Genomic DNA, 14,839 nt, shown 5'->3' with positions numbered 1-14,839 from the left:
CCCAGTATGCACAATGCTGGCGTTTGGTTTTCAATCTGCGCCTTCTAGTTATGGCCTTAGACTTTGAAGATCTGGGTTCAGATATTTTTTCTCTACCATTAACTGAAAAACATTAGATAAATCATTTAACTTCTCTGATTTATTTCCATATCTTTAAATGAGGGAGAGAAAATGTCCTACCTCCCAGAGCTGTTGCTAATGGTTGTGAAAGCACTTGACAAGCTGTGCTATATGAATGTCCTTTGTTCATTCTGTTTCCTCCCATACAGAAGGCTTCCCTACACAACTCTTTTCGGAATTGTAAAACTAGATTTCCCTTTGTGGCTCCAAGCCTTTTTGGTAATTCCATTCACAACACAGTTTCTACATATATTCCAAAGTTGGAAAGAAAAAGTGCTTTTTGAACGATGAGCAAATTCCTTTGCTGACATTTAACCAAAATGTATTCCAAACCTGAAGCTTTTTGGAAGGCTAAGAAAATGTTGGTCACCTTCTTGTAAAAAAGTGAAATAAAAAATGTTTATGTACCTCAGCACTTCCTGGCTGAGCTAGAAGTGAGTGCACTGAGGTGATGTTATTTTGTGGTGTTTCAGTTCTGGGAAAAATGAAACCAGAAAATATAGGAAATTTTTCAAGATTTTTGGTTGTGAAAGCTTTCCTTTTTTTTTTTTCTTCCAACTTTGGTTAACATTGAGAGAGCCATATAAGTTTGATTCAACTACATATCTTCTGCAAACTAATTCCCGTCAAGTGATCTGCTAACTAACATTTTCTTCTGTGTTAAATTCGGTGTTTTAGAGAGCAAACTGCATGTGTGGAGATACTGATGTCTGCCATTCTTTTCTTAGACATAATATTGCTGCCTGATAGCCCTGACTGAATGTCAGATAATTTGCACATATAGGACTTACAAATTCCTTTTTTAAAATGAAAAGGAATTCGTGCTAGTTTTTGTGCAGCGTTATGTCTTGGTCCAATCTAATAAGACTTGCAAATTTACTTTTCCTTAATAAGAAATCCCCCAGCAAGTGGCTGCATAACTTAAAGGGTTTTCATTACTTTAATATATCAACTGGCCCCACAGCTCCCATGCTCGGAAAGTAAACTGTGGTCATTTGTACATCCCCCATGTTTTCTAACATCATTTACCTTCCTCTTTGAGGCAGCTATCATAGGACCTAGGTATCAAGCTGTGAAAGTAATTTCTTTCTCTCTAGAGCAGCAGCCTTCCTCACTGGGCTTGCTGTTCCATCAGTGGCTTGGTCATGTGGCTGGGCTTCAGAAGAGAATTTCATACTCCCTCATTTTCCTGGATTCAGTTCTCTGACTACACGTCGAATCTGGGGAATCTGCCCTTTCTAGAATGATTGTGGATGCAGTTTTGCATTGAAAGCTGATGAGGCCTGGAACGCCTGGGTGGCTCAGCAGTTGAACATCTGCTTTCGGCTCAGGTTGTGATCCTGGAGTCCTGAGATCAAGTCCTGCAGCGGGCTGCCTGCATGGAGCCTGCTTCTCCCTCTGCCTATGTCTTTGCCTCTCTCTCTCTCTGTGTCTTTCTTGAATAATTAAGTAAAATCTTAAAAAAAATAAAGCTGATGAGGCCTACATATATGCTCTTGTAGAGACTGGTGTGAGCAGGACACTAGTCTCCAGCACATGTTATGGATTTGTTTCCTAACCTTAAAGGCATACACATTTGAAAACATATGCATATATGAATGTGTGTGTGTGTGTGTGTGTGTGTATTCCTAAAATCATTGTTTGTGAATCCCAAAGTCAGTAAGAAAACAGTGGGGGAATGTGGCATAAGGTACATAGATCTATTCAGTTCTTTAGAGGGAAAGGCTTTTGGAAATCTTTGCTTATTAAATGTAAGTGGCAGTTGCTAGAAGAGTAGCAGTGCCATCCTTTACCTTATTTCACTTTACAGAGTGTGTATCAAAGCAAATTCAGTAAATTAGAATAAAGGTCAAACTAGAAAGTATTAAATGAATCAGTCAAAACTAACCTTTTTACAGATGTGTCCTGAACTGGTAAAGGGAGCTGGCACAGCTGAATATTCATGGCTCCCTTGACAGACCACATTCTAAATGAAGGGCTATATTCCTAAGTTAATTCAATAATAAAACAAGACTCAGGGTTGAAAATATATTCATTTCTGTGGAGGAAAACTCTTCATAATTATGTAAATTAAACTAGGTAACCCAGAAAGTGACAGCACGTGTTCCATTTATCATTTTTCTCATTAGATAATTTTCAGAAGACAGAACCATCTCCCTCTCGTTCACTACTGTATTACCAGCTGTTAGCAAAATACAGTAAAGATCTGTTGATTGATTGGTTTATTGATTGATAGCTGGGGAATATAATAAGTACTTCCACCTTTGAAACAATCTTAGTTTGGAGAGGAATGTCTGTGTATCTTTTATTATGTAAATACAACAGCAAGCAAAGTAAATATGATGGGTCAGAATCAATTCTTAGGTAATCAGGAACAGACTGTATGCTGTGGAAATGGTTTACATTACTCCAAAAGCAAAATTTTGCATTTACTGTAAGATATGGTGGTAAAACATTGAGCTTTTGCTTTCTACCAATAGTGTAAACATTACTCCAAGATGCAGTCTCTGGAAATAATTTAGTTAACTCTTATTTTTATATGCATGTTCTGTTCTGGAGACTTGTTGCAAAAAATGATGGAAAGTTATTTTCTTTAAGTGACAGTTTGTTTACAGAAATTCCTTGAAATCTTGATGGTTATTGAAAAGACTGAAATAAATGTTGCCTCAAACTGCCTGTTGCAGAGCTACCCCACACCTTCCAAACCAGTACCATACTTTGTTAGTAAATCACCTAAAATCCATAAAGGTCATGGAGACTGCTCCCTTTGTAAAATGAAATATTTATGCTTCATTCCCAAAAACATATTGTGGATCATTTTGGTGTTTTAAGTTGAAGGTACATAGTAAATTATTCCAAAATTATGGAGGCCAAATGTCATTCTCTCCAAAAGTTTGTGTAATACCTATTTATCTGTGGGCAGATGACTGCACAGCATAATCAGAGGCAGACTTTGTCATGTTAAGTCTAAGTAAACACAGCTGAACATAAGCAAGTTGGACTACAAGGTTTTTTTGAGCTTTGCCAACAGCATATGACCTTGGAGAATGCTGCCCTTTTTTTTTTTTTACTACAATCTGCTTTCAATGGAAAAAAAAAAAGAATTCTTTTTGTTTTGAATTAACAGGTGATGATTAGAAGCTTGTTATGTTCTAATTTTTAGATGCAAGACAAATGAACATCATGCACGCACCCAACAAAAAGTCACCTTCCTGAGGGAGTTTATTCCCCATTAGGGAGCTGAATATAAACTGAGGGTGAAAGCCAATTAAAAGGTGCTCCTTTCTACAGAAAACCTTTTTGTGTTTATTTGTATTTTGTTCTTTGTCTTTGTGCCATTTCAACAGATTAAAATTGTGGTTCCAGATGCCAATAGAAAATGAACTTTATTGATTTATCCATTCTTTAAGAAACATCTGTCCTAAATAGCAAAGAAACTTTGTGTTGTCATTAACTTTCAGTTTTCAATAGAAACTCTCATTAACTGGTCAAGGCTTTCCTCAAGTCCCTTTTTTCCTTTTTTTAAATGCAAGTTTCTTCTCATACCTTCTTCTTTTAGCCGAGTAAGGAGCCCAGTATTACATTTTTTTAAGGGCACTTTGTGGCTAAAATAAGTTCCTATTAAATATTTCATGTCAAAAAGTGGACTTTAAGTGAGAACTTTGGTAAAAGATGGATTAGTGGAGATTTGTCTTGAAATGTCCAGCTTTTCAATATTCTCTGGCAAGTGGCCAGATAGATCTTCTGTTCTTCCCATTCCTTCACTTAAGGAAACTATTTTTTTCTCCTTCACCCTTTGGGTGTATATTTCCCTCTCAGAGCAAATGCAAATGTTTTAAGGGTGTGTGACTAATAAAGATTTTTAAATAATTTATCTTTTAAGACTTTGGTATCTTAGACTTTTTAAATCACGTGTTGAAAAATATTAACAAATGGGAAAATGTTTAGATCTATGTGCTAAAATATTATTCTGTAGTTAGATTCATATAAGACTCATCCTTATTTATTTGTATAGCTGCTTTTCCTATATGCTGATGAATTTCCATGTTAAAATAAATGCTTTGAGTAGAAAATATCAAAAAATTTCTGTAAGTCATCCAGAAACACAGTGTTCTATGTTAAGGATGGCATCAACCCAGCATCCACACTTGTAAGTCCTCAAAGCACCTCATACACTCAGCATGTCAGAATCACTCATTATGTCCCTCCTCCTCTAAAGGGACATTTCCTTTTCTCCCTTTCTTCCTAAATTCAGAGGATATCATCACTGTCCATCCATTCATCCCAGTCAGAAATTTAAGGGACATCTCAAACTCCTGACTCCCATCTCTACACCTATCTAGACATTCAACAAGTCTGCCCCCCTATCTCTCAAATCTTGGCTTGTCATCCTCACTGTTCCGTCCTTAATCCCAGGACTCTTCACTTCTGCCTTAGGTTCCTGCCATGATCCCACCTGGCTCCTCCAATCTGGTTTTCCACTACGGCAAGAGGGAGCTTTCTATGATCCACATCTGATCATACCAGTGGTAAATACCCTTCACTCACTTCCTGTACCTTGCAGGATGCACCCAAAACCATAAACCTCACAGTGCCTGGCCTCTGCTAATCTCTCTTGGTTCACTTCCCTACTGCCCTGCCGCCCACCTCATTCGTTTCAGCTACACCAAATAGAGTCTCCCAAAGGAGCCATATAATGTCATGACATCGTGCTTTCATACAGCAGCCATTCCCTTCCCTTGGAATGCTTTTCCCCCATCTTCTTCACCTGAGTAATTCCTGCTCATCTTTCCCCGGGCCTGTCCTTTTCCCATCTTTTCTGGGACTTGGTACTCAGATAATGATAACACTGGCTGGGCATGCTAGTGTGAATAGAGGAGACTGCTTGCAGCTGCAGCTGCCCAAGGCCTCTATCTGCTGCTCAGGGATATCTTTTCCTTTCAGGACCACCAGCTCCTACCCCTGCCTTTGCTCTCTCCTCCTCCTTGCTCCCAGAGCACTTGGCAAAAGGAGCTGTTGTCATTCATTTATCAAAGTGTGAGTTGCTTAGGGATGAGATTCATTGGTGATTCGTATTTCTAGGGCCTACCACAGTGCCTGGCATATAAGATGCATTCAGTAAATGTTTGCTGTATGAACCATGGACTCATGAAAAAGTAAATAAAGACAACTTGGAGAAGAGCAAATTCTGTTGTGCTTAAAAGATGTGGCTTCTAGTACTAGTCCTAGTGTTTACTAACAACTTGGCCTTGGACTTGACAGTCATTTTTTCTGAGTCTCAATTTCTATATTATAAATGAAGGAAATGATATGTGCACACAAAAGGGAAATGAAATAAATTGCACACTTACAACTTGCAAGATGCTCAGTTAACATTATCATCACCTGAATTGTGTTCACTTAACCTGGCCCTTACTTATGCCCCCAAAAGGCAGGGGGGATTTAGGGTGATAAAATAATATGTACAAAGTATAATTTTACATTTGGTACAAAAAGATAATTTGGTTTTCACTTGGATAACTTCAGATTCACTGTAGTGTAGTTGTACATTCTCTATCAAAGTGTCAACCATTCAGAGATGGCAAAAAAATTTCAAGAAAAATAAGTATTTTGTTCATTTGGTCATTAGTGGGAAGAACTTTTTAATAATCATCAGTCTCTTTGTAAAATATCAAGAGTATTTGAAATAATCTATATATTCTTGCTCCAGTCAATCAAGAATTTAAGGATTCAAGTATAGTTAAGATGAAGCAGTGATACAGTTAAGGCCTTTTAAATATGATGTAAGTCATTAGTTTATTCCTTGTGAAAAGGACAGATATACTAGTTAGTTATATCTTCATAGGAAATCCTTAATAATAAATATTAGGGAAGTAGCTTATAAGAATTAGGAATTTCCAAAGCTGTTTTCTCAAATTTAGGTGCTGTAGTCTACCTTGAATAAGGGTCTTCACATGTAATACTTTCTCTAAGCATTTAAGAGTAAATACTCCAACATGCCTATATGATTACATGGGTAACATATATAAGCCACTGGTCCAATAGCTTACATGCGTCAACCCCAAAATGAGCAGCAAAAGACCAGTTGCTGACATAATCCTGTAATTTGTCTTGGTATGCTCATTCTCACTCTCACCAAAGATTCCATCCTCAAGTGTTGAGTATTATGGCTACCAAGCAACTGAAGTGATAGTCTCCAAGACATTGCAAAACCGAAGCCTTCATAATATGCAACCTTGCTCCTGTGAGAATTCTCTACACTTGAGCATCGTAGACGTAACATGGCTGCCCTTGACCTAGCTTAGATAATTCAAATACAAAAGCTATTTCAAATTGTTCTGTTACTTATCTGCTCCACTTCAAGATAAATCTTCAACATTCACAAAAGGTTGCTGCCACTGCAGAGTATTTCCAATTGTGGAATAATTATAACTGCTATGTATTAAGTATTACTGGGTGCCTTATGTCTTACAGTGCTTATTTATAATTTCTACAATAGTCCTCATTGTTCAGTATTTTTTTGTATCTATTTTACAGATGAAAAAAATGAGGCTTAGAGAGATTAGGTAACTTGTCTCAGACCACATGCTAATATACAACAGAACTGGGATTCAGACCCCAAGCTCTCTGCTTCTAAATCTATCCTTTTTCCAGTGTACTTTACTTTTGAGGGAATCAAGTGTGGTTAAGTGAGTCTATCCTTCACAGTTTGTACTATTAGCAGAGAACAGGTGTGCTCAATTCATGATAAACCAAAACAAAGGCACAAATCCCATTAAAAGCAGCTGGGCGAATTGAGCAACTAATTGGTTATTCTCTCTGTGCCTCAAATATTTCTAAAATTAGCTTGAAATTCCATTTGAAAAATTCTTCAATTAGTCATGAACTCTGACTCACATTTCTAAAGCAACCTTTTGATAGGTGCTTCCAACACTTGCCCCACGCAACTCCTATTACTTCCTCTTTTCTTCGGTATAAGATAATCTCTTTTCTATTTCTAGGCCCACTTTCTGCTTTTCCTAGCCCTGCCAATTTTTATTTTTACAATCATTAGTTGTATGAATAATTAAATGTATTTTTACCAAGGGCTCTTCATTACTGCTCATCTTTCGTTTCTTTATTCTTCTCCTACAGACTCTTATAAGTCAACTCAAATACAGATTCCTTACTAATTTCACTTTGAGAGTATTATTGGCCACCTTCTTGTCTGAGTAAGAATCAATATGTTATGTTGTCTAATAAACAATTATTTTATAGAATGGTTTTTATAAGCCTCCTAAAGCAGGCTGAAAATCAACTAGATAATGTATCCAGATACTTCAAGTTTGGAAAATAAAAGAAATACTTTTTCTAAAAAGACTTACTTGCCAACTCCACCTTCTCACCTCCTGTTCTCATCTTATGCTGAGGTCTGTGTAATTAACTGCTGCCCTGAGGCCTGAAACAGTGGCTCACTTCTTCATATGTGTTTTGTAATGTCTTGTGTTCAGCTCCCTTTCTGGGTGGCCTGAGAAGGATTGTTACTCCTCCTATGCTCAGTAGATGCCTTCAGCTCCCTTGGCTGTGCACCTATGTGCAAACTGTATGCAAAACAAAGAGTGGTGCATTCATGCTGGGCATTACCTGGGTGTGCGTCTAAGGAGATAGACATCCAAAACAATAGGAAATGTCATGAACAATGGTGCTATGGCACTCTTCTAGGAGCAGAGGCCTACCCATCTCTTTGTTTTTGATAAAAAACTAGTCTTCCCTTGAATACCAATCCCTCTTCTTGCTTCCAACGCCTGAGTGTGGAAAAGTGACTAGAACTACCACATCCTATTAAAAAGGGGAGAAGGCCACTTACCTAACTTACCTACAAGAGCTTGGGGATACTAGAAGGAATGTATGGTTTTCCTGGCTGTCATTAGCCTTCTCCACCCCAGCCACCCAAAAACACAATTATTTTGTACTTTCATGACAAAAATATGTAGTTTGTTTACTCTTATGTATGAAAGCCAGACTCTTTTTTTAATAATAAATTTATTTTTTATTGGTGTTCAATTTGCCAACATACAAAATAACACCCAGTGCTCATCCCGTCAAGTGCCCCCCTCATTGCCCGTCACCCATTCACCCCCACCCCCCGCCCTCCTCCGCTTCCACCACCCCTAGTTCATTTCCCAGAGTTAGGAGTCTTTATGTTCTGTCTCCCTTTCTGACATCTCCCACACACTTCTTCTCCCTTCCCTTATATTCCCTTTCACTATTATTTATATTCCCCAAATGAATGAGAACATATAATGTTTGTCCTTCTCTGATTGACTTACTTCACTCAGCATAATACCCTCCAGTTCCATCCACGTTGAAGCAAATGGTGGGTATTTGTCATTTCTAATGGCTAATATTCCATTGTATACATAAACCACATCTTCTTTATCCATTCATCTTTCGATGGACACCGAGGCTCCTTCCACAGTTTGGCTATTGTGGACATTGCTGCTAGAAACATCGGGGTGCAGGTGTCCTGGCATTTCATTGCATCTGTATCTTTGGGGTAAATCCCCAACAGTGCAATTGCTGGGTCGTAGGGCAGGTCTATTTTTAACCCTTTGAGGAACCTCCACACAGTTTTCCAGAGTGGCTGCACCAATTCACATTCCCACCAACAGTGTAAGAGGGTTCCCCTTTCTCCACATCCTCTCGAACCTTTGTGGTTTCCTGCCTTGTTAATTTTCCCCATTCTCACTGGTGTGAGGTGGTATCTCATTGCGGTTTTGATTTGTATTTCCCTGATGGCAAGTGATGCAGAGCATTTTCTCATGTGCGTGTTGGCCATGTCTGTGTCTTCCTCTGTGAGATTTCTGTTCATGTCTTTTGCCCATTTCATGATTGGATTGTTTGTTTCTTTGGTGTTGAGTTTAATAAGTTCTTTATAGATCTTGGAAACTAGCCCTTTATCTGATACGTCATTTGCAAATATCTTCTCCCATTCTGTAGGTTGTCTTTGAGTTTTGTTGACTGTATCCTTTGCTGTGCAGAAGCTTCCTATCTTGATAAAGTCCCAATAGTTCATTTTTGCTTTTGTTTCTTTTGCCTTTGTGGGTGTATCTTGCAAGAAGTTACTGTGGCCGACTTCAAAAGGGGTGTTGCCTGTGTTCTCCTCTAGGATTTTTATGGAATCTTGTCTCACATTTAGATCTTTCACCCATTTTGAGTTTATCTTTGTGTCTGGTGCAAGAGAGTGGTCTAGTTTCATTCTTCTGCATGTGGATGTCCAATTTTCCTGGCACCATTTATTGAAGAGACTGTCTTTCTTCCAGTGGATAGTCTTTCCTCCTTTATCGAATATTAGTTGACCATAAAGTTGAGGGTCCACTTCTGGATTCTCTATTCTGTTCCATTGATCTATGTGTCTGTTTTTGTGCCAGTACCACACTGTCTTGATGACCACCGGAAAGCCAGACTCTTTTATATCATTTTGATTCAAGGCAATAATGACTGTTTCTCGTTGCTCATTCACCATCTAATTCTGGATGTCTGAAGAGAATTTAGAATTGGAAATTTTAATTTTTAAATCATTTTGAGAATGTATATAGAGTATTCCATCACCAGAAACAAAAATGTGGGTAAGTGGATCTAGTTTGTTCTGGAAATGTAACTTTTGCTTTCTTTTTCTTTTTGCACAGCCCCCTGCCTTTCCCTCCCTTTCTCTCTTTTGTTTAAAATTGATTTATGTTATTGATTGTTAAAATGCTACATTTCTTTCTAAAGTCTCAAAATTATGGTAAAAGGTAGAAAATATAAGGAATGGCAGAGGACTACTTTTAGCCTTGAGAAAGTTTTAGTTTCATTGTTCTTTTCTCTAAATAATATTTAATGATAAAATAAATATTTTCTTTTTATTTTTAAGGTGCCTTATTTACAAACCACAGCACATAACATTTATAAGACAATATGTATGGCAGCTGTTTGCATTTAAATATATTTAAATCATGAAAATGTGCCATTCTTTTGTACTTAAATTTTCATGAAATGGCTTTGCAAGAATTTTTCTGTATATTATATTTGTTCTCCTTCTTCCCTGGTGGTCATTGAGATCTGGTGTTGTGTTTTGTTTTGTTTTTTGATGTATATGGGTGCTTGCTTTCTCTTTATCATTTCTTTGTTTCCATGATTAAGTTCTATATTTTTAATATCTTGTGAAGCTCACAGAAGTACCTTTCCTGAATATTACATTTCTTAAGGCTGTGGTATGGAACTTTATTATTTTAGTGACCCTTTTTATTCACTATATATAATTTTGGTAGGCCATTGGCAGTTGGGTCTCAGCACAGGATGGGTCTACATGCTCTGGAAAGGAACATTCTCAGCTCACCCTTCCACAGACACCTGGGCCATTCTCTGTTCTCAGCCTGCCCATCAACCATTAGGTGGCTTTGAGGTGACCACCATTTGCACTTTGGTTCTTGGTCCTTTGGTCCAAGAAGATGCTCTGACATTTTGCCTTTGTTCAAGAGCAAAGCCACCCACAGGCCTGGACAGGACTCTCTCAATCCTACTTCACAGCTACATTCAACATCATTTCCACTGCATTCAATTTCAGTGATTTTGGCCTTGGTGGTAGCCCGCTTTTTGCATAGTGGTTCTGTACCTTATATCCTTTTTTCTTTTAAGATTTTATTTATTTATTGGACAGAGAGCACAAGCAAGGGGAGTGGCAGGCAGAAGGAGAGAGAGAAGCAGGCTTCCCACAGAGCAGGGAGCCTAATACAGAACTCGATCCCAGGACCCTGGGATCAGGATCTGGGCTGAAAGCAGATGCTTAACCAACTCAGTCACCCAGGCGCCCTCTGTACCCTTAACCTTGTTCCTCTTTAGAGATCATATAGCTCTAGTTATGTCTCAGGGCTGTTATAAAAATAACATTAAAAACGACCAAAAACTGTTTGTAAAACCTCATCACTATGTTGATGTATAATAAAACAATGCTCTGTTCTTTTTGAGGCAGCCGTGAATAAAACATTCTACTAAGAGCAGCAGAAACTAAGTTTACTTTAGTTTTTAAAAGCATATTATCCTACCCTAGAAAGAAAAAAATCTATGTTACGTTGAATAATTAGTTTTTAATCATCCCATGTGGATTACTATCTGTCACCCTATTTTCCCAAAGGAAAGATAAAAAAATACAAGGGTTACAAAAATAAAAGGTCCCACCACCACAGCAATATACAGTTGGGCCAACATGTTTATTTTCAAAACAGAAAACACAGATCTTATAACAGTATATTGTTACCATCACTGTTCCAATTAGAAGAAAGAGGATGATTTGATTATTCTGAAGTATTCTGTAATATATTACAGCAAAAATCTTGGGTTTCTTTTTTCTCTAGTTTGTATTTGTAATGACTATCCCTGAATTATATGTCATAGTATATTAAAAATTGTAATAACTGGGGAAAAACAATGCAAGTAAAGTGAAATGTTTTATCTCTCCCCCAAAAAAGGCATTTTTAGTGGCATTATATTCATATTTCAGTAAAAATAGGCAATGAAAACTATCTCTGAAGCTGGAGCACCCATTTCTGAAAAATATTTTCCAACAATAGTGTTATATCTTCTATTCACATGAAGATAGAATCAAGAACTTAGTTTGTTAAATACAGCCCTGTTATTTGATCTTTGTTGGAACATTAAGAATCCATAATGATTTTTGAGAAAAACTGAAGAAATTGTACATTTGCTGCTACACTTGAGTGAAACCCAGAAATTCCTGCACCAAACACAACCACTTCTAATGCTCTGCAGCAGTGCTCACTTCGGCAGCACATATTGTGATGCTCTGCAGCAGTTTTTCTCCCCAGGCAGCCATATATTAGAGCACCTGGGGAACTCATTCAAAGGCACATTTCTGGCATCTCTATGACCTATGGAGTCACAGTCTCAGAGACGGGATCCAGGAGCCTGCCCTTTGGAGAGGTTCCCTGTGTGTATTATTCTCCTCTCTACAGCATTCAAGAAGACAGGTTAGAGGCTAGGGTGTGATAGCAGAAAGCACATATAGGGCTAGCACCTCCGTGGAACTTGGAGCAGCTCCTGTGGCTGGTGAAGGGTGACAGCATTGCTTCTTCACTTCAGGAATCATGATGCCATAGCCTTTACTATGGACCAGGAATTGTTCCAAGAGTTCAGTACTCACTACCTCATTTAACCCTCACAGCCACCCAGGGAAGTAGGGTTACTGCTGTCCCCATTCTGTAGGGAAAGACACTTAGACGCAGTGTGCATAGCTTGCCCAAGGCTGCATGCCTGGTGAGTCGGCTGTTTTCCTATGGTCCCAGGACATATCTTGTGCTTCAAAAAATTATGATACAAAAAGATGGTTTTTTGATCTATAAAATGTTTTTGTTTTCCCTTCAAACAGATCAACTTATTACCATGCAGCAATTTTTCCCATTTTTTCCCTATAAATCTCTTGTATTCTAAATTTAGGTGATAATAGTGGATTAGGATCTGTATGTTTTTGGAATTTAATAAATGTGTTGGGATGTAGATTTCTGGACGAAATTTAGAGTGGATACCTCTGGCAAGATTTAAATGGCAGAGGTGGAGGGGTGGTCGTGGTGGTGGTGGGATTTCATCGAAATGGGACATCAGAAGACCTTTAGACTAGTGCTCTTGAACCTCTAGCCACAGCCAAGGCACCAGAAGGATTTTATCTTCCTTTTATGCCTAGTTCCTTCTTAAAATTCTCATGCCCTTCAATACCATCAGCAAAAATCTTCCCAATCTTCATTTCAAAGCCCATCCCTACTCCACTTTAGACTTTAAATGACTGTTTCTGAAATGAAAAGCAGAAAATCGCAGAACCTTTAAATGTAGAAATGTGTGAACATAGAACACTGACATGCCAAGTACAGTTTTAACATTTTAAATGTATTAACGTTGAAATGTATTTGAAAAGTAGAAGGACTAGTAATCCTGTTCATCTTGTGTCTAAAATATGTTTCTTTTCTATTAATAAATACAGCAGATGAACTGTGAGTAGAGAAGCTGTCATTTGCTACTCCTCGGAAAGATCCAAGAAGTTTGTGAACGTCATCTCTTTTATTGTGTCATTTCTGCTGTTAATGCAGTCAGACAGGTTTAACAGCAAGGTCTCCTAGTCTCTAGTGCCATTTCTGGAGATGGTAATTTGAGGAATTTGAAAAGCATGGCAAAAATGTGAGCCAATTCAAAGATACACTACAGTTCATATATCAAAGGAAAAATACTTTTTGATGGTTTCTCAGAGATACTGAAGAGCTTGAAAATACATAGATGGAAAAAAAAAAGAAAAAGGAAATACATGGATGGAGCCAGACTCTCCAGCCAGTTTCTAGATCATTACAAATGCATATTTTTCCATTTCTTTTTATTGAAGATAGACCTATTAATACTTCACAACCTAACACTATGCAGCTACACATTCATTTGACAAGTCAACCTTCTAGAACTGCAGTGTGGCAGCTATATCATTGATCTCGGGAAAAAGAGTTCTTGTGCTACTGAAGAACTTAGAGGATGAATATCAATGTCAACTTTGGGCCAGAATTAAGGGTTAGCTAAGAATTGGTAAGTCCATCCAGTTTTCAAAACTAGTAGCCCAACTGGAATGTAAATGGAGTGCTTTTATAAACAATTAATGCTCCTTGCAACACACAGGGAGTTATTCATGCATAGTTAGGAAGTCATTTTCTGAGACTTTGGCTGGAAACGTAGCTTTCATGGATGAAACATTTTGGGTAACATCTCCAATATTCCCCTTGCGAAAATGAAGTAACGACATCCATTAGACACTTCAAGTTTGCAGCTCTTCTTTCATGTGGCTCCAGTCCTCTTGGTCTTGGCATGTTGTGATAGTTTGGCACAAAGTAGCATCATTTTGTCCTTGACGATGATAGATTCTGCACACTTAATCCATTAATCTGAGCTGATGGACTTTGCCCAGAGTTAAAATATTTTGTTCTTACATAATGGTTTTCTTATTAAATCTCTGAACAATACTCTTTTACGGGTGACTACATTCAACCCCATATTCTAGATGTAAAAAGTAAAGTGAGAGGAGGTTAATTTTTTTTAATTTTATGAGGATTTATATAGTGCTTGGTGTAAGTGCTCAAGCTCTCTTCTGTTTTAGAAAATATTCAATCATATGGTCCTCAAAAGAAGTTTATGAGTCTTGTGCTATTAGACCCATTATAGGTGAGAAAGCTGAAGCACAAGGAAGTCAAGCGGCTGGCCAGCTGAGATAGTAAGTAGTAGAGCAAGAGTCCAACTCCTGCTGTCTGGTTCCAGGGTCTGGGCTCCAACCACTGCACTAAACTGTCTCTGCGCCTCACACTAGACCAGCCTTGTAGTTAATAACAATGAACTAAAGACAGAAATGAGAATATTTAACATTTCCAAACCCCCTTTCTGGTCACTCACCAACAATTTCCTCCCCATAGACAGCATTCTCATTTTCAAAGTGAAGTTTCAAAGTGAAAGTCTTAGACTTTGGAAAGGTGGAACCTTTGAGATCACAGAGGAGCAATCTTGGTAGATTGGGATTACGCAGAACAATTTAGCATCAAGAATATTTAGTGAAAAAGATTGAAAGTGAAGTTAAGGCATGACAGATGGGTGGTACTCTGCTTATTTGAAAAGTTCCTTTCAAATTATAAGTCCCACTTCCTTCACCTTTAGTCCTCCAGCCTAG

At 38.0% G+C, this 14,839-nt stretch overlaps 1 protein-coding gene across 2 annotated transcripts in view; it reads left to right on the top strand.

The window, feature by feature from the left end:
* The window catches only part of LOC140629414 (homeobox protein Mohawk-like), a 69,943-nt gene that overhangs the window by 42,082 nt on the left and 13,022 nt on the right, over positions 1-14,839 (top strand). The window contains exon 6 of one of the 2 annotated variants that reach the window (XM_072818890.1): positions 13,130-14,507. The exons of the other annotated variant lie outside the window; for it this stretch is intronic. Within the exon in view, the coding sequence (XP_072674991.1) occupies positions 13,130-13,143 (14 nt within the window). The 3' untranslated portion in view covers positions 13,144-14,507. Of the gene's footprint in view, positions 1-13,129; positions 14,508-14,839 lie in introns of those variants that run through there. 2 annotated transcript variants of the gene reach the window in all.

The sequence above is a fragment of the Canis lupus genome, assembly GCF_048164855.1.
Source record: "Canis lupus baileyi chromosome 5 unlocalized genomic scaffold, mCanLup2.hap1 SUPER_5_unloc_3, whole genome shotgun sequence".
Taxonomy (NCBI): Eukaryota; Metazoa; Chordata; class Mammalia; order Carnivora; family Canidae; genus Canis; species Canis lupus.
Note: the sequence above shows the minus strand (reverse complement) of the source record. Positions and strands in the feature narration are given on the sequence as shown.